Source organism: Rana temporaria, chromosome 6 (assembly GCF_905171775.1).
Source record: "Rana temporaria chromosome 6, aRanTem1.1, whole genome shotgun sequence".
Taxonomy (NCBI): Eukaryota; Metazoa; Chordata; class Amphibia; order Anura; family Ranidae; genus Rana; species Rana temporaria.
In genome coordinates this window covers 58,139,362-58,162,990 of record NC_053494.1, presented here as the reverse complement: position 1 = coordinate 58,162,990, position 23,629 = coordinate 58,139,362, and the positions used below count along the sequence as shown (strand labels likewise).

The window sequence follows — 23,629 nt, the reverse complement described above, 5'->3', positions numbered from 1 at the left end:
GAGGCTTAGGATTAGGCCATGAAGATGACAATGTTCTGATTCCGGTGGAAAGAAGAAAGCAAACCTTAGGCAATGAGAAGCTAGGCCTCAACGCCATATTAGGCCCATTTATGCATTGTTAGAGCGTTCTGCATTTTGCCGATTGTCTCTATGGAACACATTCTGTAGTGCAAAGCTGCAAAATGCAAAAAACGCTAAAAATGCATAGGTGTAAATCAGGCCTTATCCTGGTGAAGAACCAGGATAGGTTCCTTGTAGGAAAGTGCAGCCAACTCCAAGACTGTGCAAGCCAAGGTAATAGTCAAAAAGGCAACCCTCTGGAGTGAAACTAGGCATAGGAGGATTGCATTAAAGGGGACTACCATCTCCCTCAGCACCTTCATGCAGGCCTGATTCAAAAGGACAGGGCTTGTACAGTCTACTCACAGAGGTCTCCAAACTATGGCTCTCCAGTTGTTCAGGAACTACAATTCCCATAATGCCTAGTCATGTCTGAATGTCAGAGTTTCACAATGCCTCATGGGACGTGTAGTTCTGCAACAGCTGGAGGGCCGTAGTTTGGAGATCCTTTGTCTACTGGATGCCAGATTTTGAACCGACTGCTCCCTTAGAAGCAAGTCATCTAGGTAACAGAGGTTGACCGATATTTGGACATTTTTGATAAATGGGCATCGCCCGATTATCATCAAAATTAGGCCGATATTTTACACTGACCGCCGCTCCTTCTCCACACTCGGCGGCTCTGGCAGCAACAAGTGCTGCACGTGGGCGAGTGTGTGAACTGACAAGTAACAGAGGAGGGGGAGAGAGAGAGAGGAGCGGTCAGCTCGATGTCAGAGGTGGGCGGACCCAGCAACTATATTACACCAGCCAACGGGGTGGTATCTGGGTGGGCTGCTACGTGTATGTGGCCTCGCCCTCTTTCTAAAGCAGCCCAATCATTGGCTGGTGTAATTTAGCTGCTGGGTCCTGCCCACCCCCACATCAAGCTCAATTGCAACAGCTCTCTCTCTCTCCTCTGTCAGTTTCACACGGCTTAGTGTGAAACCTGCCAGTGCCACTGCCAATCAGTGCCATCTGTCAGTGCCAGCCAGGGTCACCTGCCACCGCCAACCAGTGCCACCTTGTTATAATTTCCAGTGCCATCTGTCCCAAACCAATGCCACCTTCCAGTGCCAACCAGTTACAATTGCCAGTGCCACCAACAATTGCCTGCCAAACCCGTGCCACCTGCTAGTGCCAAACCCGTGCCACCTGCTAGTGCCAAACCCGTGCCACCTGCTAGTGCCAAACCCGTGCCACCTGCTAGTGCCAAACCTGTGCCACCTGCTAGTGCCAGTGTCAAACCAGTGCCACCTGCCAGTGCCAACTGTACTGAGGACATCAAGTGTGTGCTAGAGTGACAGGAGTAAGCAGGAAGGAGTGAAATGGGTTTTTTTTTTTTTTTTTTTTTTTAATATCGGCCACAAAAATCGGCATCATATTTCAGCCATCGGTCCCCCCGATTTCTAAATATCGGCATCGGCCAGAGATAAACCCATATTGGTCAACCTCTAGTACCATACAATGGAATACTACAGGTTTCCAGCAATCCAAGAGCCACAGCCAACACCTTAGTAAAAACCCTGGGGGCAAAAGGAAGGCCGAAGGGTGAGGCCACAAATTAATAAGGGCTATCCTAAATGCAAATTGAAGAAACCATTGGCGAGGATGGAAAATATGGATGAGTAAAGTAGGCATCCTTGCTATTACTGATGTCAGAAGTCCCCTGGAATAAGTGAAGCAGTCAATGACCAAGTGGACTCCATCCTGAATTTCTACATTTCCAGAACTGGACATCCTTGAGGTCTAGAATGGACCGGACAAACTGTTTGGCTTAGAAACACGAACAGGTTGGAAAAGAAGCAGCCCTCTTGGCACAGGTTTGGTGACCCGCTTGGGAGAACAGTCTTTCCAGGGACACAACAAAAACTACTTTTTTGCAAATCTGAAGATACAGTGCATAAAGCAGGGAGGGGGGAAAGCAGAAAAACTTCAGCTTGTAGCTTCTGAAAACAATGCTACAGGCTTAGTCCTGTTTGCTCTAAACTGATGTGCAATTGGGGTATTGGAAAAAAACATTTGATACATTTTGGGTATTCTAGTTTACCATTTTGCGGGCACATACAGTTTTGGCATATTTGGTATTCTTCATCATTACCCTCATCCTTGCAGCCAGCTGCAGAGCGACTCCTTGCCAGAGAGAAAGACTCCTAAAACAGGGCCTCAAGTTGTAGCATTTTTAAAGAGAAAGGCCTCCTCCACCTGGACAGCCAGGGACTTAAGAATGAAATAGCCAGGCGTACAGCCAGAGGTCTCAATTTCTTGAAGAATGCCTCCTCCATGCGTACTGGTGGGGACGTGATTAAGTGATAACACCACCTTCACAGAAGGTGCTTGGTCATATCACCTCTTGTGAGGATGCACTAGATTTTAGCTGGCCACCAGGAAGATGTTTCCGCTAGCGAAAGCATAAGGATAGCACGTACCACATCCAGCATTAATCCAACCGGGTCTTCTGTGACTGAGACAGAGCTGAACAATGGGATTCCTCCTGGAAAGTTAAATCCACAGGATTTCATATCTTCCACAGCTTTCACCTTTCTGAGGAATTGCCCCAAAATGCCACCATTTAAGGAGGAGTAGAAGTTAAGGATCATGTTTATGTCTCAGACATTCCAGCCAGGGAGCCCCTGAGAACTGATCACACTGTTGAGATATGGCTGCAGAAGATTCTTCCCTTGAAACAAAACAAGGGGAACACTGCCCCTGTAAAAGTGAAAATACCTGGTAATGGCAGGAATTCACAGCTATTGAAAGAACAGATTAGCCATTGCAGGGTGAACTGTGTGGGCATCCTCTACCTACTAGAGAGATTTGAGGGCCCAGCCCATCATACTTTTCCCACCCCTCTCTGCCTGCGCAAGGCCATGGCTTGTTGAGGGTTACAAGGCTTGTGAACCCAGAAGTAACCCATTTGAGAGTTGCATTGTCATAAGCACAAACCACTATAGTATGTGCCAGTTACCCAATACATGTGCCAGAATGAAAAGCAGTAGTTACTGTGCGGGGCTAGAGGCAGAATACACTGAAGCAGGCCAACTTCCAGAGCGATCTCCAAAATACGCCCCTTTCTAACCAATGACACCACAAAACTCTTAATTCACTCTCTGGTCATCTCTCGCCTCGATTACTGCAACTCCCTCATTGGCATACTCTAATCCCCCTTCAGTCCATCATGAATGCTGCTGCCAGACTCATCCACCTTACCAACCGCTCAGTCTCTGCTACTCCTCTGTCAATCCCTCCACTGGCTTCCACTCACCCAACAAATTAAATTCAAACTACTAACAATTACCTACAAAGCCATCCACAACTCTGCCCCCAGCTACATCAATGACCTAGTGTCTAAATACCAACCTAATCGTTCTTCTCAAGACCTCCTACTCTCTAGCTCTCTCATCACCTGCTCCCATGCTCATCTCCAGAGCCTCTCTAAGCCTATGGAACTCCTTACCCCAATCTCTCTGTCTATCTCCTTCTCCATTAGCTTTTAGACGATCCCGGAAAACCCTCCTATTCAGAGAAGCCTATCCTTCCCACACGCAACAACTGTATTTTTATTTGAGTCCATTTGATCATCCCCCACAACTACCCTTTGTTTCACTTGACCCCCCCCCCCTTCTAGATTGTAAGCTCTAACGAGCAGAGCCCTACGATACCTATTAAATTGTATTGTGACAGTACTGTCTTCCCTGATGTAAAGCGCTGCACAAACTGTTGGCGCTATATAAATCCTGAATAATAAGAATAAATAAGAAAAATAATAATAACTCAATGTGTGTCGTAACTGGGACCAAAAAAAAAAAAGTGCTGGACTGCCCTTCTTGAGTTCTACTACCGCAACGGTTGTCCCATATTAAAAAACTGCCCAGAAAGTTACATTTAACAGGAAAATGCTGTCAGGGGGGACTTCAACTACTCCACTGATCTACAGAAGCACTTACCAGCCCATCTGCAGGGCCAGTAGGCCCCATCTTCACCCATCTCATCAGGTGCACCTGCAGGGCCTTCAGGTACTCAAAACACTACCTACCTTTCACGACCAACCTGTATAAACCATCCGATTATCCTTTTTTGGCTGTTAATCTGTGTTGGTCATTGAGTTACTCACATCCACCCCATGTAAAAATGCAGCAATGTCTCCAATTTATATGATGTATTCAGACTAATACAAACCTGAAAACTCTCCATCAATAGCCAAAAAGTCTGCCTCTTCAATAGCTTGATAGATACTTGGCAACTGTTCCTTAAAATCTGCCAATAAAAAATATGTCTCACGTTAAAGATATTACTGGTCTCCAAAGCATAGTGATGAGATCTTACAAGTTGGCCAACATTACCTTTAACGCACAATTTGTTTTATTAGCCTTTGTTTTATTCTAGCTGCCCAGTGATTCAGCTATGTGGTTGTACAGGCAGTCCATAGAAGTCTAGGAAATTGCTAATTTGCACAGTGCTGATCCCAAGCGACTTGTGAAAACTCATGCACACATTTGAGTGCTGGTGGCCTGCCTGTAGCCACAATAAATGCCTCTAAACAGTAGCCCCATTTAGTTGTGGGTGGGGGCCATTCTACTTTGACAAAAAAAGTATACCAATTCACATAGTACATAATCTTTACATTTATTCATTTGAACGCTTAATACTAGTTCCCAAAAAATTGTGAAAAAAAAAAGATTAAAACAAACAAAAAAAAAAAATTAAAAATAATTTTTAATTTTACAACATCTAGGGTTGGGCAACTTTGTACTAGGGTTTAGTACTTTGTACTAAAAAGGTGTCGTCCTCCATCGCAAAAGTATTGCTAGGTATTGTGTAAATCGTCTACAGCAAGATCTGTGGTCATCTTTTATCAAAGAAGATTTTTATTTTTTTTAAGCAGTAGGGACAGCAAAGTCAGTCAAGGCAAGCTTTTTTGTTTCCCCATAAAGACCAAGCCAGCTAGATGTGCACATCCTAACCTAACTAATCTAACCTTTTTTGCCTTTCACTGTCATGAAAGTGTGAAGTGGATGTTAGCCCACTCTGCTAACTTTAAAGTGGTAGTATACTCTGTACTACCACTTTCACTTACAGGTAAGCCTATAATAAGGCTTAAATGTAAATATAAACAATATCTCCTAAACCTGTACGGTTTAGGAGATATTCCCATTGCAATGCGCCGCTGACTGCAGCGGCGCATGCGCAGCGGGGATCTTCGGCTAAAGGCCCGGCAGAGTGACGTCATCGCCGCTCCAGCCAATCACAGCGCTGGAGCGGCAATACCCGGAAGACACGCCGAGGTAAGATGACATCTCCCTCGGCGTGGACCAGGTAAGTTCCCCTAACCTCGTTCCAAGGTAAGTATTTCATAATGAGCTAGTATGCGGTGCATACTAGCTCATTATGGCTTTTGCTTTACAGGTATTAACAAAAAAAACAGCGGCTTTACTACCGCTTTAAATAATCCTCTGTCTCGTTATGCAAGGTTCTCCTATCAGTTTTATTAAAAGAAATTCCGTTTATACCTCTTTTCAGGGCTCACATGACCAGTTGCTCTCTGAACTCCCCATCTGACAGCTGCAGCGAGCAGGGCCGGGATTCCCCCCATCCCCTGCTGACATCAGTCCAGAGGAGGAGTCGGCCAGTCACATGAGCGCCGCTCTAAAAAGAGGTAAACAACTTTTTTTTTTTTAATAAATCACATAAACAGGAGCAGCTAGCATAACAAGACAGGATTATATAAGCTTTTCAGTTATTCCAGCAGCAGGGGTGCAGGCACAGTCACTAGCCGACAGCCGACAGGTGGGCAGGTGGGAGAGGGCAGAGGAGACATGAGCGCTGCGGATGAGAGAGGCATGTAAACTGACCTCGGTGTTGGGGCTCAGCAGCCATGATAAACCGTGGTCAGTTTACAGAGCAGAGGGTATAAACTGGCAGGATCAGCCAGGTATTTCGGATGATACAGGGGGGTAAAAAAATGACACAGCACAAGCACTGCATTGTATAACATGCTTTAAAGAAACAGGATATTTTTATTTATATTTTAGGGTAACAAATGCTTTAACTAATATAGCCATACTAACATCACAACCCTGCTGCTCCCTACAAACTAGCCTGATTGAATACTATACCAAATATAGCTTGACTACTTGGTTCTGCTTTAAGCCTACATTTATGTCGGCGACTAGCACCGGTGCAAACGGCAGCAGCAGTAATCTGCAGATTTCTGCAGCCCTTTCTGCCACCTGTGAGCAGCCATCTGCAGCTGCTAAACCCTGTACACGTCAGTGACAGGTTTCCAGCAGCTGCAGCTATCCATGTCTGTTCGCATAGCCAGCAATTACCTGCGGTGATCGCTGCTTGAGTGGAAAGGGATTAGAACACCCATTAGGTTTTTATCGCTGTCTGGTCCCTGTTCAGGAGATTTATTCTCTCCAATCTCCTTTTTTGTGATCATTGAAAGAGTAAAAGTAAATCCCAAATTTTGAGTTGGCATCAAAACATAAATAGGAGAATACTTCCAAGCGAGACACTACTTCTGGCGACACGCAGGGATTCCCACACTTTGGAAGGGTCTCTTCACTTCCTGCCTTGGCTCTTAGACTGGAAGAAGTGAAGAGAAATCTCCAAATAGTACACGGGTGGAGGAATAAAAAAAAGAAACAAATTTCTTTAACAGTTTAGGCCAATATTTATTCTTCTGCATATTTTTGGTAAAAAAAAAAATGCAATAATCATTTATGGATAACCGTATATATGCGAGTATAAGCCACGTTTCTCAGCCCATTTCTTAGGCTGAAAATGCCCCCCTCGGCTTATACTCGAGTCAGTGTAGCCGAGTCATGTATATTCAGACGGCGGGCAAGCAGTGTTAAAAGTCGCGCCTCCGTCTCATCCTGTTCCGTGATAGACGAGAGGACATCCGTGATAGGCGGAACACTGAACACAGTGTTTGCTGGGAAACTGAGTGTTCCGCCTATCACAGAACAGGATGAGGAGAAGGCACGACTTTTTAACACTGCTCGCCCGCCGCCTGAATATACATGTAACGTAAAATCAGGTACACAGATCGGCAAAGTGATGCTGCAATGGGTACAGTGAGGGCAGGCGTGCAAATGGGCATTGTTGACCCTCTTTTCCACTTACAGTAGCTGTATGAGTCAATACGTTTTCCCAGTTTTTTGTGGTAAAATTAGGTGCCTCAGCTTATAATCAGGTCGGCTTATACTCGAGTATATACGGTAGTTAGCGCCAAAATTTTTTTACTAGCAATGGCGGTGATCTGTGATTTTTAGCAGGATTGCAGCGGACAGATCGGACACTTAAAGGGGTTGTAAAGGTTCGTCTTTAAGCTAGAGAATTGTTGGTTCACTTACTTTTTCCTTCGATTTCCCTTCTAAATTTTCTTCGTTTGAATTTCTCACCTAATGTTTCTCCTCAGTAAGTATTCCACCATCATCCGAGCGGTGGAAAGTCATTTAGAACAGCTTACTGAGGAGGAACAGGAAGTGAGAAATTCAGACAAAGAAAAAAAACATTTAGAAGGGAAATTGAAGGAAAAGGTACTAGCTTAAAGTAACCCATTTAGAAAATTAAAAAAATAACCTTTAAAACCCCTTTAACACTATTTGGGACCATTCACATGTATACAGCGGTCAGAGCAAAAAAACAGCCATGACTATGGACTGTATAAATGTCACTTTCTGTAAAAGGGTTAACACTAGGGGGCGATCAAGGGGTTAAGCATGTTCTCTGGGAGTGTTTCTAACTGTATGCAGGGGCGGACTGACAACTCATGGGGCCCCCGGGCAAAAGGAGATTATGGGGCCACGCAGTACTGTATACACACACATACAGTATACAAACACTGAGAAGGTACTGGAGAGGCGGGGCAGCTATAATCTTGGGATTTTTAGACCAAAAGGATGTCGGAAAGAGACATTTCAGGGACAGATGCAAAAAAAATAAAAAAATACTATATGATTTTTACATACTGTCTCTGATTTTACTGAGGCTGGTCAGTCCGCCCCTGACTGTATGCTGGCTGGACTGACTGGAGGAGAAAGATTGCTGTTCCTAATCACTAGTAACAGCAGATCTCTCTTTAACTCCCCGGTCAGAACGGGGATCTGTCCGTTTACATTGACAGATCCCCGTTCTGGCTCTCACAATCCTTAAAAAGAGCTGACGTACACCTACAGCGATTTGTGGAAACGTGCCAACGTATAATGACAGCAGCTAAACGGCAAGTGGTTAAAGGGGTTTTCCACCTTTTTTTTTTTAAGTTTATTAACCACTTCCATACCAGGTACTTACGCAGCTTCCCGCCCAAGCCAATTTTCAGCTTTCAGCACTGTCGCACTTTGAATGGCAATTGCGCGGTCATGCTACAGTGTACCCAAACAAAATTGGCGTCCTTTTTTCCCCACAAATAGAGCTTTCTTTTGGTGGTATTCGATCACCTCTGCGATTTTTTTTTTTTGCGCAACAACTAAAAAAAGGCTGAAAATTTGGAAAAAAAATTACGTTTTTATTTTTTTCTGTTAATTTTTTTGTAAATACGTTTTCTCTTTCAATTACGGGCACTGATATGGCGGCACTAATGGGCACCGATGAGATGGCACTGATGGACATCGATGAGGTAGTACTGACGGGCACAGATGAGGTGGCACTGATTGGCGGCGCTGGTATGCGACACTGATGGGCACACATAGGCGGCACTGATGGGCACACATAGGCGGCACTGGTGGGCACACATAGGCGGCACTGGTGGGCACACATAGGCGGCACTGGTGGGCACTCATGGGCGGCACTGGTGGGCACTCATGGGCGGCACAGATGGGCACTCATGGGCGGCACTGATGGATACTTATGGGTGGCACAGATGGGCACTGATAGGTGGGCACTGGGCATGGATGGGCACTGTGGGGTGGCACTGATGGACACTGGGGTGGCGCTGATGGACACTGGGGTGGCGCTGATGGACACTGGGGTGGCGCTGATGGACACTGGGGTGGCGCTGATGGACACTGGGGTGGCAGCACTGATTTTTGCCAGGTTGCCAGTCAGTGCCCATTTGTGGGCACTGACTGGCATCTTTTTTCTTTATGCTTTTTTTTTATTTATTTTTTAGACTTTTTTTTTTTTTGGCATTTTTTTTTTTTTTGCCCACCCTGGTGCTCCAGGGTGGGCATCCCTGGTGGTCCAGTGTGGCGATCCGAGGGGGGGCTGCGCTGATAAACAGCGCTAACCCCCCCTGTCAGGAGAGCCGCCGATCGGCTATCCTCTACTCGCGTCTGTCAGACGCGAGTGAGGAAGAGCCATCGATGGCTCTTCCTGTTTACATCGTGATCAGCCGTGGTTGGACACGGCTGATCACGTGGTAAAGAGTCTCCGCCGGAGGCTCTTTACCGAGATCGGAGATGCAGGGTGTCAGACTGACACCCCGCATCACCGATCGCTGCGATGCGCGCCCCCACGGGCGCGCGCGGCATGAAATCCTGCAGGACGTTCTAGAACGTCCTGTCAGGATTTCATAACCACTTCCCGGACGTAAATCGGCCATAGGCCGGGCGGGAAGTGGTTAAAAGTCAGCAGCTACAAAAAGTGTAGCTGCTGGCTTTTAATAAACTGACACTTACCTGCTCCACGGTTCCAGCGACGCGCCGGCCGGGGCTCCGCTCCTCGCCCCCCCTCGCCGGCCAGCGTCTTCATTCTTAGTGTGGGCACCCGGCAGTGACAGCTTTCGGCTTCACGGCCGGGCACCCACTGCGCATGCGCGAGCGGCAGTGCGCATGCGCGAGCGGCCCCATTGGACAGGCGCTCGCCTACAGGGAGGGGCTGTGAAAAGGCGATTAAGCTAATTGCCTTTCCAGCCCCTCGGCGGAAGGAGGAAGTGGGACAGGAAGTCCCCTTCTCCTGAAGCCCCCACTCCCCCCCAAAAAAAATTACATGCCAAATGTGGCATGTAAGGGGGCGAGGAGTGGGTTAAGCGCAAGTTCAATTTTTAGGTGGAACTCCTCTTTAAGTCCTGGTTTGATATATATTCCATTGTGAAGGAGGAGGTTATCACCTTGGTGATGGATATGGGCCCATAGGGCTCTCTCATTCTTGCACTACCATTGGGGCTATTCGGGGATTGCCTGCTGCTTTGCTAGACGTATATGGAGATGATTGCTGACCTTCCTATTATAAGAACTGAAAAGTCATTATATTAAATGTCTATGTTATGATGTTGGAATACTTACCTTTTTGTGTTTGGGGATTTGCCTACAGGGTGGTGAACCTGGATGGGGGGGGGTGTATCAGGAGTGATTAGTCATCTTCCACGATGCCCGCCTTGCGTGGCAAGGTTGTCTACTTTTTCTACTATGCAAAACAAATGAAAAAGCCCTTTAAATAATGCTACTTCAGTGCAATTTCAAATCCATAGATGAGTGAAATTTGGATCTCCAATTTCATTGTAACTTCATTTAACATGAGTCAAGTCGCAGGACTGCAGGAACCTTTTTCTGAGTCGCAACAATCTGAACAGCTCCAGTGCCGAAAATAGTGTGCGACTTGTCATGCAATTTTGAACTGACAAATTGCATTGTGTGAACAAGGGCTCAGAGAACATTTGACAGGCGGTGGGAAGGCTTTGCATCTCCCATCACTGCATGCTTTAAGCCCTTAAGCCCCCACATTACTGGGGAGTTGCAGTGAAAATCACTTGGCTGAAGGGGAGCCCCGTTTACTTTAACCGCTTGCTGACCGCCGCATGTAGATATACGTCGGCAGAATGGCACGTACAGGCACATTAGCGTACCTGTACGTCCCTGCCTTTCCGCGGGTCGGTGGTCCGATCGGGGACCCCCCCGCTACATGCGGCGGTCGGATTCCCGCGGGGAGCGATCCGGGACGACGGCGCGTTTATAGCGGCTCCGTCGCGATCGCTCCCCGGAGCTGAAGAACGGGGAGAGCCGTATGTAAACAGGGCTTCCCCGTGCTTCACTATGGCGCTGCATCGATCGAGTGATCCCTTATATAGGGAGACTCGATCGATGACGTCATTCCTACAGCAACACCCCCCTACAGTTGTAAACACACACTAGGTGAACACTAAATCCTACAGCGCCCCCTGTGGTTAACTCCCAAACTGCAACTGTCATTTTCACAATAAACAATGCAATTTAAATGCATTTTTTGCTGTGAAAATGACAATGGTCCCAAAAATGTGTCAAAATTGTCCGAAGTGTCCGCCATAATGTCGCAGTCACGAAAAAAATCGCTGATCGCCGCCATTAGTAAAAAAAAAATAATTAATAAAAATGCAATAAAACTATTCCCTATTTTGTAAACGCTATAAATTTTGCGCAAACCAATCGATAAACGCTTATTGCGATTTTTTTTTACCAAAAATAGGTAGAAGAATACGTATCGGCCTAAACTAAGGAAAAAAAATGTTTTTATATATGTTTTTGGGGGATATTTATTATAGCAAAAAGTAAAAAATATTGCATTTTTTTCAAAATTGTCGCTCTATTTTTGTTTATAGCGCAAAAAATAAAAACCGCAGAGGTGATCAAATACCACCAAAAGAACGCTCTATTTGTGGGGAAAAAATGACGCCAATTTTGTTTGGGAGCCATGTCGCACGGCCGCGCAATTGTCTGTTAAAGCGACGCAGTGCCGAATTGTAAAAACCCCTTGGGTCATGTAGCAGCAAATTGGTCCGGTCCTTAAGTGGTTAATGGGCCACATTTGGCAGGTACTGTGCACGACAAGGGGTAGAATTCCTGCCATGGCACCACCACTACTACCCCTGGGAAATGGGGAGAAACAACCCAGGCTTGTCATAGGGACTTCAGCCTGTTTAGGTATTAGTAATTGGTGTCAGTGGAGTACCTGATAGAATGATTGGTATTCGTGCATCCCTGGTAAAAACCATGGCTCACCCACAGGGTTTCACTGCCCTCCAACTGCAAGAATAAAGGAGCCCTAAGTGATGTGGCAGTTTCATAAATGAAGATGTAAATCTGCAAACCCAACACACAAGGGATCTGACGAGCCGGAACACTGAGGGAGCTGAATGTATGACTGGGGACAGCTGTGACAGAACTACCTGTATCCTGTCACACATATACAAGGCATGCTGCAACTTCTAGTCTTGCTGGTAACACACAGGCTTTCCAATCTTTTACAGAAAGAACAGTACGATTGTATAGAACCGCAGAAGACATCACTCACTTGTCCTGGTGATTTCCATGCCTGCTCTCCGTACACCAGCACTGCAAAGCTGCCTGACCTCCCCGGCCCTTTAACTCCTCCTCCAGGTAACACTTCCGGGGCTCCGAGCATTCGCAGCTTAGAATCCCCCGCCTGATTCAGCCAGGGCCGGGTAGGGCGTGTCCTCGAGGGATTGACCAATCGCAGTAAGGCATGAGGGTCGTCACCGGCAGAAGCTGTCATTGTGCCGGCCGGTGATTGGAGCGCTCGCTGTGTTTAGAGGCGTGGTCTTCTTGGATGCGTACACAGCCTGTGTATGTGATGTGCAGCCAGGGCAGTCTCTTCGGCTGGAGTTGGGTGCCTGGCCACCTCAATCATTGACTTTACTATGAGAAGTTTCATTAACCACTTAAAGAGGAACAGCAGTCTGCTCACATAATTTGTAATAAAAACATCTTTGTCATTCTAAAGCTTCCCTCCATGCATATTATTTTATATATACAGTGGAACCTCGGATTACGAGCATAATCCTTTCCAGGAGAATGCTCGTAATTCAAAGTACTCGCATATCAAAGCGAGTTTGCCCATTCAAGTCAATGGAAATTAAAATAATTAGTTCCGCATTGACTAGAAATGGCATGAGATACCGCATGCGGCCAGAGTTGAGGGGGCACCAAAGAGCCTCAGAAATGTCAGGAAATGCCCGAGGACACCTCGGCTGACCTCAGCAAACGTTGGAAACACTCTGTTCCTGAGGTTTGCCGAGGTCAGCTGAGCTGTCCTCAGGCCTTTCCGTGCATTTCTGCTCTGCTCTGTTCTGCTCTGGCACCCCCACCTCAGGCCAAATGCAGTACTGCACACCTGTCAGGGAAGGTTCCACCCGCTGGTGACACTGCCTGATATTTGGCGTGCAGTACTGTGGTCCACCAGCAGGTGTCTCCTGGCAGTCTGGAACTGCCAGGGGAGCTTTCCCCTGGTGGTGGTATTATGTGATCTTTGGGTCGCAGTACTGGCGCCCACCAGCGGGTGGTTCCTGGCAGTGTGGGGCCGACATCATCTCCTGAGTCTAAATGCAGGAGATGTGTATAAATACCCGGCAGACAGACTCTTAGGCCCCTTTCAGACGTGCGGACCGTATGTCCTCTTTTTCATCCATCCGCGGATGAAAAAGGGACATACATTGGTCCCTAAGGGCTAGATTCACGTAGTAGTTACGGTGGCATATCAGTAGATACGCCGTCGTAACTCTGAATCTACGCTGTCGTAAATTTAAGCGTATTCTGGAAACCAGAATTCTCCTACGCCGTCGTATCTTAGAGTGCAATACTGACACTAGCCACTAGGTGGCGCTTCCGTCGCTTTTGGCGTAGAATATGCAAATGACCTAGATACGCTGATTCACAAACGGACGTACGCCCGGCGCAATTTATTTATGTTGTTTACGTTAGGCTTTTTCGACGTAAGGTTGCTCCTGCTATTAGGTGGCGCAGCCAATGTTAAGTATCGACATCGTTCCCGCTTCGAAATTTGAATTTTTTACGCCGTTTGTGTAAGTCGTTCGCGAATAGGGCTTTGCGTAAATTACGTCCACGTCGAAAGCATTGGCGATTTGCGGCGGAATTTCGAGCATGCGCACTGGGATTCTTTCACGAACGACGCATTCGTAAAAAAACGTAAAATATACGGGGTCACTATAATTTAAATAAAACACGCCCCCTCATACTCATACCCCGCTTATACCGGCCCCATTTACGCTACGCCGCCGTAAGTTAGGAGGCAAGTGCTTTGTGAATACAGAACTTGCCTCTCTGATTTACGGCGGCGCAGCGTAAATACGCTATGCCGCCGTAACAATGCGCCCGACTACCTGAATCTAGCCCTATGTGATTGCGGGTGTCAGCGGATAAACATCCGCTGACACCCGTAATCACCCGCCTCCGCAAAGAACCGATTTTGCAGACGGAAGAATGTCCTATTTTTTCTTCCGTCTGCGGATCGGATGAACACGGACACACGGTCCGTGTTCATCCGATCCCCCATTGGGGAGAACGGCGAAAAGACAGGGCAGTCCCTGCACCGTCCTGTCATCCGACGGTTCAGCGGGATCAACGGAGCGATCTCCGCTGAGCTTATGGACACACAGAGGCGGATCATTACTGATCCGCCCCATGTAAAAGGGCCCTTACTTTGTCTTGGTATCTCTCCTTGCGCCCTAATCCTGAGAAGCGATGTATCCGTACCTGTTCCTGTTTGTTAACTGAACCCTGAACCTTGCACCCATCCCTCCTGTGATCCATCCTGTTTGTTTCCCTTTCCCCAGCTGCTGATCTCCCGTTGAAGACCCTGACCTGGCCCTGTTTATGATTCTGGTTTTCCCCATTACTTGTACATATTTACTGTTAGTTATTATTTGTGTGTTCTGTTTGGTATTGGTTGTTGTGCACTGTGTGGTATTGGCGGTGGTTGTATCTATATTATTTCACTTATCTTTAATAAATCATTATATTTCACTTACACACGTTTGGGTTTCCTCTGTTGCAGTCCAGAGCGTTCTGGTCTTATCTGATACGTGACAACACCGCTTTGGCCTGAATCCTGCTAGTTTTGCAAGACAACACTCGCAAACGGAGTTAGGATTTTTTTAAATACAGTGTTTGTTTTGTGAAATGCTCGTTAACCGCGTTACTCGCAATGCAAGGTTCCACTGTACTGTGATTCTGTATTTGCAAATATGCTGCAGAAATCTCCCTCCACTGAGTCTGGCTGCAATCATTTTAAAGCGGAGTTCCACCCATTTAAAAGTCAGCAGCTACAAAAAGTGTAGCTGCTGACTTTTAATAATCAGATTCTCACCTGTCCCACGGTCCAGCAATGCAGGCGCATGAAGCCCCACTCCTCCTTCCCTCCACAGCACCAGCATTGTAACTGTGGGCGCCCGGCTATGCCTTCACCCTTCTGGGCAGAACCCGCTAAGACTAGGTTTTCAAAGGGGGTTGGAGAGGAAAATTGCAGATTTATGGCAATAGTCAGGGTGTAATGGCAGATTTGGAGATACCCATAAAACTCCCGGCGAGGCAGATCAAATTTGGCCTGGAGTTCGGCAAAAGACAACAGTTTTCGAGACCGGGGGTCCACTAGGTTCCCAAAGTGAAATATATTCTGTGCTGTCCACGGCGAGGACAGTAGGTTTATTTTAATGATGAGAGACAGAATAACAACAAAAATATCCAGAAAACACATTAACCACTTGCCGACCACCGCATGCAGATGTACGTCGACACAATGGCACGGGCAGGCAAATGGGCGTACCTGTACGTCCCTTTAAATTGCCCACCGTGTGCCTCGTGAGCGCTCTCGCGGGTCCTGGGAACTCGATGTTCCCGGGCGGCACGCGATTGCGGTCAGCAAAGACAGAACAGGGGGATACCTTTGTAAACAAGGCATTCCCCTATTCTGCCTAGTAACATGTCACTGATGGCTGTTCCCCGTGATCGAGAACAGTCATCAGTGACGTGTCACGCGTAGCCACGCCCCCTAACAGTAAGAATCACTCCCTAGTACTGACTTAACCCCTTCAGCGCCACCTAGTGGTTAACGCCTTCACTGCCAGTGTAATTTTTTTAGCAATCAGGGCATTTTTATAGCACTGATCGCTGTAAATATGACAATGGTCCCAAAAATGTGTCAAAAGTGTCCGATGTGTCCGCCATAAAGTCGCAGTCACAATAGAAATCGGAGATCTCCGCCATTCCCAGTAAAAAAAAATATTAATAAAAATGCCATAAAAGGACCCCCTATTTTGTAGATGCTATAACTTTTGCGCAAACCAATCAATAAACGCGTATTGCAAATTTTTTTACCAAAAATATGTAGAAGAATACGTATCAGCCAAAACTGAGGGAAAAAAATTTTTTTTGCAAAACTTTACTTGGTGGCAAACCCTTGTTGGCAATCACATAGGTCAGACATTTCTTGTAGTTGACCACCAGGTTGTCACACATCTCACGGGGGATTTTGTTCCACTCCTCTTTGTAGCTCCTCCTCATTAAGGTTTCAAGGCTGACATTTGGTAACTTGGACTTGCAGCTCCCTCCACATATTTTCTATGGGATTAAGGTCTGGAGACTGGCTATGTCACTCCAGGAGCTCCAATTCTACAGTGATGCCAAAGACTAAATTGGCGTTGTGTCATCAAGGAGAAGGATCATTATTGGCTGGCGACCCTCCTTGACCACCGTTACAAGTGGAAAGTCTCAGAACTCATCCTGTCCCCACAGAGGGAGCAGAGGATGAAATAACTTGGTGACACCAAAAAAGGAGTTTATGTAATGCCTTTTCAGACTTTGGTATATGAAAAAGCTGAGGTTTATGTTGATCAAAAGAGTAGCATGGAGGAGTGGTCCGCCTCAGTGATGCATTTAAAAAAAATTGTAGTCCTCGGTGCTCAAGGCTGTCAGCTTCCACATTACATCGTCAGCGTTTGCAACATATGGTGGGAGATTATCTAGGGGTGAAAACAGTCATGGAGAGCTTTTCAGTCGACAATCCACTGAGATACTGGGTCATGAGAATAGACCACTGGCCAGAACTTGCCCAGTATGCAATTGAGCTACTAGGCTGCCCGGCATCCAGTGTGCTTTCCAAAAGGGCATTCAGTGCTGCTGAAAGATTTTGTGACAGATAAAAGAGCGCATCTGTCCCCAGACTCCGTTGACTGGCTGACATTTATTAAAGGGAATAATTCCTGGATTAATAGCAGCTATCAAGCCCCTTGATGCCGACGTGGGTGTTCATTTTATCTGGAATACATTTTTTGGTATAGGTTTTATGGACACAACTAATACCCAAGGACCAATGTTTGACAGATGCATATAATTTCAATCTTTTACAGCAAGGCAAATTTTTTTCCACCACTATTTGAACCGGGGCTTAATTTATTTATTTTTTTTACAGCAAGACTAATTGGTGCTTTTATCAACAGTACCTCTACAGGGTTACTGTATGAATGCTCCACCAACATCCAAAGCCCAATTTGTTACTTTGTTTGTTACTTCTATCCGACGTCTGCAAAACCAGAATTTATCCAAAGAAACTCTAATTTTGCTCCGAGTGCACTAAATTGTGGTCTCATCGTACAGACTGGCTCACCAATGTCATTTTTGCTGCAGCAGGTATGGATGCGCCACTTTACATGCAGACTAAGGCCCTGTACACACGGTTGGTCCATCTGATGAGAACGGTCATAAGGACGGTTTTCATCGGTTCACCGATGAAGCAGACTGATGGTCTGATGTGCCTACACACCATCAGTTAAAAAAACGATCGAGTCCAACGCGGTGATGTAAAACACAACGACATGCTGAGAAAAATGAAGTTCAATGCTTCCAAGCATGCGTCGACTTAATTCTGAGCATGCGCGAGTTTTGAACCGATGCTTTTGCGTACTAACTGTCGGTTTTAACCGATCGGTTAGGCGTCCATCGGTTTAATTTTAAAGCAAGTTCTAAATTTTTCGACCGAAGGATAACGCACCGATGGGGCCCACACACGGTCGGTTTGGACCGATGAAACTGAATTTCAGTCCGTTTTCATCGGTTTTGTCCGACCGTGTGTACAGGGCCTAAGAGGACCCTCAAGCATTACAGATGCATCTTAAAAAATTTGAATATCATCAAAAAGTTAATTTATTTCAGTAATTTAATTAAAAAAGTGAAACTCATATATATTATGTAGATTCATTACAAACAGATTGATATATTTCAAGCATTTCTTCCTTTTCATTTTGGTGATTATGACTTACAGCTAGTGAACACCCCAAATTCTGTATCTCAGAAAATTAGAACGTTACATAAGACCAATAAAAAAAAGGATTTCAATACAGAAATGTTGACTTACTGAAAAGTATGTCCGTGTACAGTATAGTATGCACTCAGTACTTGGTCGGGGCTCCTTTTGCATGAAATACTGGATCAATGGGGCGTGACATGGAGGCAATCAGTCTTTGGCACTGCTGAGGTGTTATGGAAGCCCAGGTTGCTTTGATAGCGGCCTTCAGCTCATCTTCATTGTTAGGTCTGGTGTCTCTTGACAATAACCTACAGAATCTCTATGGGGTTTAGGTCAGGCGAGTTTGCTGGCCAATCAAGCACAGTGATACCATGATCATTAAACCAGGTATTGGTACTTTTGGCAGTGTGGGCAGGTGCCAAATCCTGCTGGAAAATTGAATTTGCATCTCCATAAAGCTGTTCAGCAGAGGGAAGCATTAAGGGCTCTAGAATTTCCTGGTAGAGGGCTGTGCTGACTTTGGACTTGATAAAACACAGTGGCCCAACACCAGAAGATGACATCACCCAAATAATCACTAACTGGAAACTTCACAATAGACTACATGCAACTTGGACTCTGTGCCTCTCCACTTTTCCTCCAGACTCTGGGACCTTGATTTCCAAATGAAATGCAAAATTTTCTTTCATCCGAAAAGACAACTTAGGACCACTGAATGCCAGCATTTCAAAATTCCTGGCCTTTGAAATTCTGTCATTCCGTCTGGTGGAGACGCAGAGTTTTAAAAGCCTGATAGCATTGGCTGTCCCACAGTATGTCGTGCCCAGCCGCCACTACTTTTCCAGGCGAGCCATCCCTTCCCTGCAGAACCAAGTGGGGGACAAAATCAGGTGTGCATTGCGCAATGCCATCTGTGGCAAGGTCCACCTAACTACGGATACGTGGACCAGTAAGCACGGTCAGGGATGTTATATCTCCCTAACAGCACACTGGGTAAATGCAGTGGCGGCTGGGCCTGAGGCGGATAGCAGTTTGGCGCATGTCCTTCCACCACCGAGGATTGCAGGGCGCTTCAGTTTGCCTCCTGTTGCTAACTCCTCCTACTCCGCTTCCTCATCCTCTACCGCCTCCTCATCCGGTCAGCGTAACACATTCACCACCAACTTCAGCACAGCCATGGGTAAACGACAGCAGGCAGTTTTAAAACTTTCCTGTTTGGGGGAAAAACCCCACAACGTGCAGGAGTTGTGGAGGGACATGGAACAACAGACCGATGAGTGGTTGGCGGCAGTGAGCCTCAAGCCGGGCCGGGTGGTGTGCGATAATGGGCGAAATCTCGTAGCAGCTCTGGGCCTAGTCGGTTTGACGCACATCCCTTGCCTGGCGCATGTGCTGAATTTGGTGGTGCAAAGGTTCCTTAAAAATTACCCCGATATGCCACAGCTGCTGCAGAAAGTGCGGGCCATCTGTGCGCACTTTCGGCGTTCTCACCCTGCTGCTGCTCGCCTGGCAGCGCTGCAGCATAACTTCAGCCTTCCCGCTCACCGCCTCATATTTGACGTGCCCACAAGGTGGAACTCCACCTTGCACATGCTGGCCAGACTGTGCGAGCAGCAGCAGGTGATAGTGGCGTTTCAGCTGCAGCACGCACGCGTGAGTCGCTCTGCGGAACAGAACCACTTCACCACCAATAACTGGGCCTCCATGCAAGACCTGTACGCCTTGTTGCGCTGTTTCGAGTACTCCACCAACATGGCCAGTGCCGATGACGCAGTTCTCAGCGTTACTATGCCAGTTCTATGCCTCCTTGAAAAAACGCTTCGGGCGATGATGGAAGAGGATGTGGCACAGGAGGAGGAGGAGGAATCGGGATCATTTCCAAGGCTTTCAGGGCAGTCACTCACAAGTAGGCTCCGAGGGTGGGTTCCTGCACCAACAAACGCCAGGTACACAATTGTCCAGCAAGGGCACAGTTCTGGAGGATGACGAGGTGGAGGATGAGGAGGAGGAGATGGAGGAGGAGGAACCATGTTCACAGCAGGGTGGCACCCAGACCAGCTCATGGCCATCACTGGTGCATGGCTGGGGGGATACAGAGGACACAGACAATACACCTCCCACAGAGGACAGCTTTTTATTGCCTCTGGGCAGCCTGGCACACATGAGCGATTACATGCTGCAGTGTCTCCGCAACGACCGCTGTGTTGCCCACATTTTAACAGGTGCTGATTACTGGGTGGCCACGCTGCTGGATCCCCGTTACAAGGACAATGTACCGTCCTTAATTCCCTCACTGGAGCGTGATCGTAAGATGCGCGAGTACAAGCGCACGCTGGTAGACGCGCTGCTGGTGGAATCCCCACCTGACAGCGGGGGCACAGTGGAAGTACAAGGCGAAGGCAGAGGAGGAGGAAGAGGTCGTCAACGCAGCCGGGGCACCGCCAGCACCTCAGAAGGGAGGGTTAGCATGGCCGAAATGTGGAAAAGCTTTGTCAGCACGCCACAACAACCAGCACCACCAGCTGATATGGAACGTCTTAGCAGGTGGAGCAGTATGTGTGCACACGCCTACACGTACTGAATGACGGGTCTGCCCCCCTAAACTTCTGGGTCTCAAAATTGGGCACATGGCCTGAGCTTGCCCTTTACGCCTTGGAGGTGCTGGCCTGCCCTGCAGCCAGTGTATTATCTGAACGTGTATTTAGCAAGGCAGGGGGCTTTATCACAGACAAGCGCAGCCACCTGTCCAGAGCCAATGTGGACAAGCTCACGTTCATTAAAATGAACCAGGCATGGATCCCACAGGACTTGTACCTTGTGCAGAATAGACACTGTAAGGGGTTGGCTCGGTAGGGGGGTGTGTGACCCCCTGGATGGGTTCACTACACACAGGGCCGGATTCAGAAAAGAGATACAACGGCGTATCTCCTGATACGCCGTCGTATCTCTGAGTGGGGTCGGTCGTATCTATGCGCTTGATTCAGAGACAGGCAGTCGAAGAGGGATGAAAACAAAGATTTGGGTTTATTCTTCCATCTTGCTGGAAACAGCATAAACAAAATCAAACATAAAATAAACCCTGGCCACTTGGGGCGTCTACCTTCACCACACAGGAACCTATCTAGGGAGTCTGGCACAGCCTAGTGCAGGGCAGACACTGCTGGTCATACAGCAGAAAAACAATAGTCTTTTGATTTTTATCACACAGAAAAATCGATCACCACCTCACCTCCTCAGAAGACTTTCTGCTACTGCTCTCCTTCACTCAGAAGGCCTCAGGATGCAGCAAATCAGTGGTAATCCTCTGGCTTACTTATAGAGGCCTTAATTGCCTCATTCTGAACAGCTGAAGTCTTCCAACGCCCTTAAACCTTTTCTGGCTACTTCTGCAGCCAACGCCTAATAACAATTGGTGTATTGTCTAAACAAGGCAGAAATGTATCTCCCGTCTGTGACAACACCCACAGATTTACCTGACTTCCTGTCACAACACGTATACCGGCCTTACCCAGCCATTCTTTTATTTCTGATCTTTCTCACTCTTTTGGGGTGTACCCTAATTTAAAAAGTAAATAAATTAAAAACAAAAACCTGTGTTGGCTACCTCGTCCTCCTCCACCGCTGCTTCCACCTACACCACCACATTCTCCGCCACCTCAACCTCCTACTCCATATGGACCTCGTCCTCCTAGGTCAAGATTATTATTTTTATTTTTAGGTATTTTATGTTATTTTAAGTTATTTCCCTATCCACATTTGTTTGCAAAGTACTTGCCATGCTCTTACCAACATTTTGCTGCCATTTGCAGCCCTCTAGCCCTTTCCATTACCTTTTTAGAGACATTTTAGTACTCAAAAGTTTGGGTCCCTATTGACTTCAATGGGGTTCGGGTTCGGGGTCAAGTTCGGGTCCCGAAACCGGACTTTTTTCCGAAGTTTGGCCGAACCCGTCGAACCCGAACATCCAGGTGTCCACTTAACTCTACTCCTGATTATATATAATCATATAATATAATCATAATCATTCATATAAATGAAGGGATGGCATACTTTTGGGAGGCCAAGGTTTGTAAAACTTCCTTTCTTGAAGATGCTGCTGAAGAAACACTTTGTGATGATCCAGAAGCAGCAGAAAATGTGTTTTGACATGACGTGAGTGTTTTGCCATTCTTGTAGCATTTGGAAAATAATATTTCTTCTCACAATATTTACAAATTGCAGCTTTGCTCTCAGCAGAAATTGCACTGTGGAAAGGTTTCTAAACTCTAGATGTTGGTCTCGCCGCTTTACTAAGAAGAGGAAAAGAAAGAACTACAGTATTTACTGAGCAGACTATGGGGAAATATTATGCTGTGATGGTGGCAAGCATTAATAAGAATCATTTAAAGGTTAAAAGAGATGTGTTTTTTTTGTGGCGCCGCTAACACTGAGAACCGAGTGATTAAACCCCACTGATCACTCGGTTCTCACAGCTCCCTGTGCAGAAAGATTGTAACTGCCAGCAGTGTCCACCCCCCAAAGCTAGTCACAAAAAAAATGAAAAAAAAGGTCCTTTAAGTGCACTGTGTTTGGGCGACAGACAAAGTGCACTATGGGAAGTGTGACATCAACGCAATCACATAATTGTAGCTTAATTTTTTTTTTTTTTTTTGCTGCATTGCGACGAAAAAACACTCCTTCATTCTTGATGTGTTTTTTTCATCGGCACGGCTGTAAGACATGGGCGGTGCTTTCCCTCGGAACCTCAACGTCACTTACAGTTTCACGAGCCCAAGACCTGAGGAGGCCAGGTGTTATGTACCTGGGTGTGAGCCTGAAGCGTGGAGGGAGACCTCCCGTACAACCCCGGCTTAGAGCTCGCTGGAATGGAGACAGTGGTCTCTGAGCACGGTGAAGTAAAGGTGCCGGATCTGGTGTTGCTGCAGAGGAAGCTGGAACTGCTGGACAGGAAGCAGGTGATGCAGGTCGGCAGGATAGAGAATGTGGAACAGCGGGTGCAGGTTAGCAGAGCAGCCGAAGAGGGTCAGCAGAGCAGCAGACGTAGGTCAGCGGAGTCAGACAAGCCGGATTCAGGTAACGGGTAATCAGGCAAGATACAAGCAGAGTCGACAAGCCGGAGTCAGGGTTGGAGAAGGAAGCAGAGTCAGGGAGCCGGGTCATACACTGGAACAGGATGCAGAATGCAAAAACAAGAACACGGGAACACATGCAGATCAAGCCGCGATGTGCCCCATTCAGGCAATGTCTTTTATAGGCAGCTGGATGCTGCGTATGACGTGCGCCTGACATGCGCGCATGCGCACAGATGCGGGCAACGGCCGTGTCTCACGCATGCGCATAGGCGCGCGCGAGATCTGTAGCCCACGGTAGCGGGCAGAACGTCCCTGACACCTGGAGGAGTCGGCTGCGACCGGCCGATAAGCATTCACGGCCATTGGCTAGGGCATATATGCTGCTGCTGACAAGGTCAGAGGGTTATTGCTGATGCGCTGAATCAGTGGGGACAGTTATAATATACACAACAGGTGTACATGCCTGGCCATAAACTCAG

The 23,629-nt window shown here is 47.0% G+C and overlaps 1 protein-coding gene across 1 annotated transcript in view; it reads right to left on the bottom strand.

Moving 5' to 3' along the window:
- PARN (poly(A)-specific ribonuclease) overlaps nt 1-12,419 on the bottom strand; it is a 153,469-nt gene extending 141,050 nt beyond the window's left edge. Inside the window, exons 1-2 of the mRNA XM_040356872.1 lie at nt 12,313-12,419; nt 4,279-4,356 (exon numbers count right to left, since the gene is read on the bottom strand). Of these exons, the coding sequence (XP_040212806.1) occupies nt 4,279-4,356; nt 12,313-12,331 (97 nt within the window). The 5' untranslated portion in view covers nt 12,332-12,419. The remainder of the gene's footprint in view (nt 1-4,278; nt 4,357-12,312) is intronic.
- Between the last annotated feature and the right edge of the window lie 11,210 nt (nt 12,420-23,629).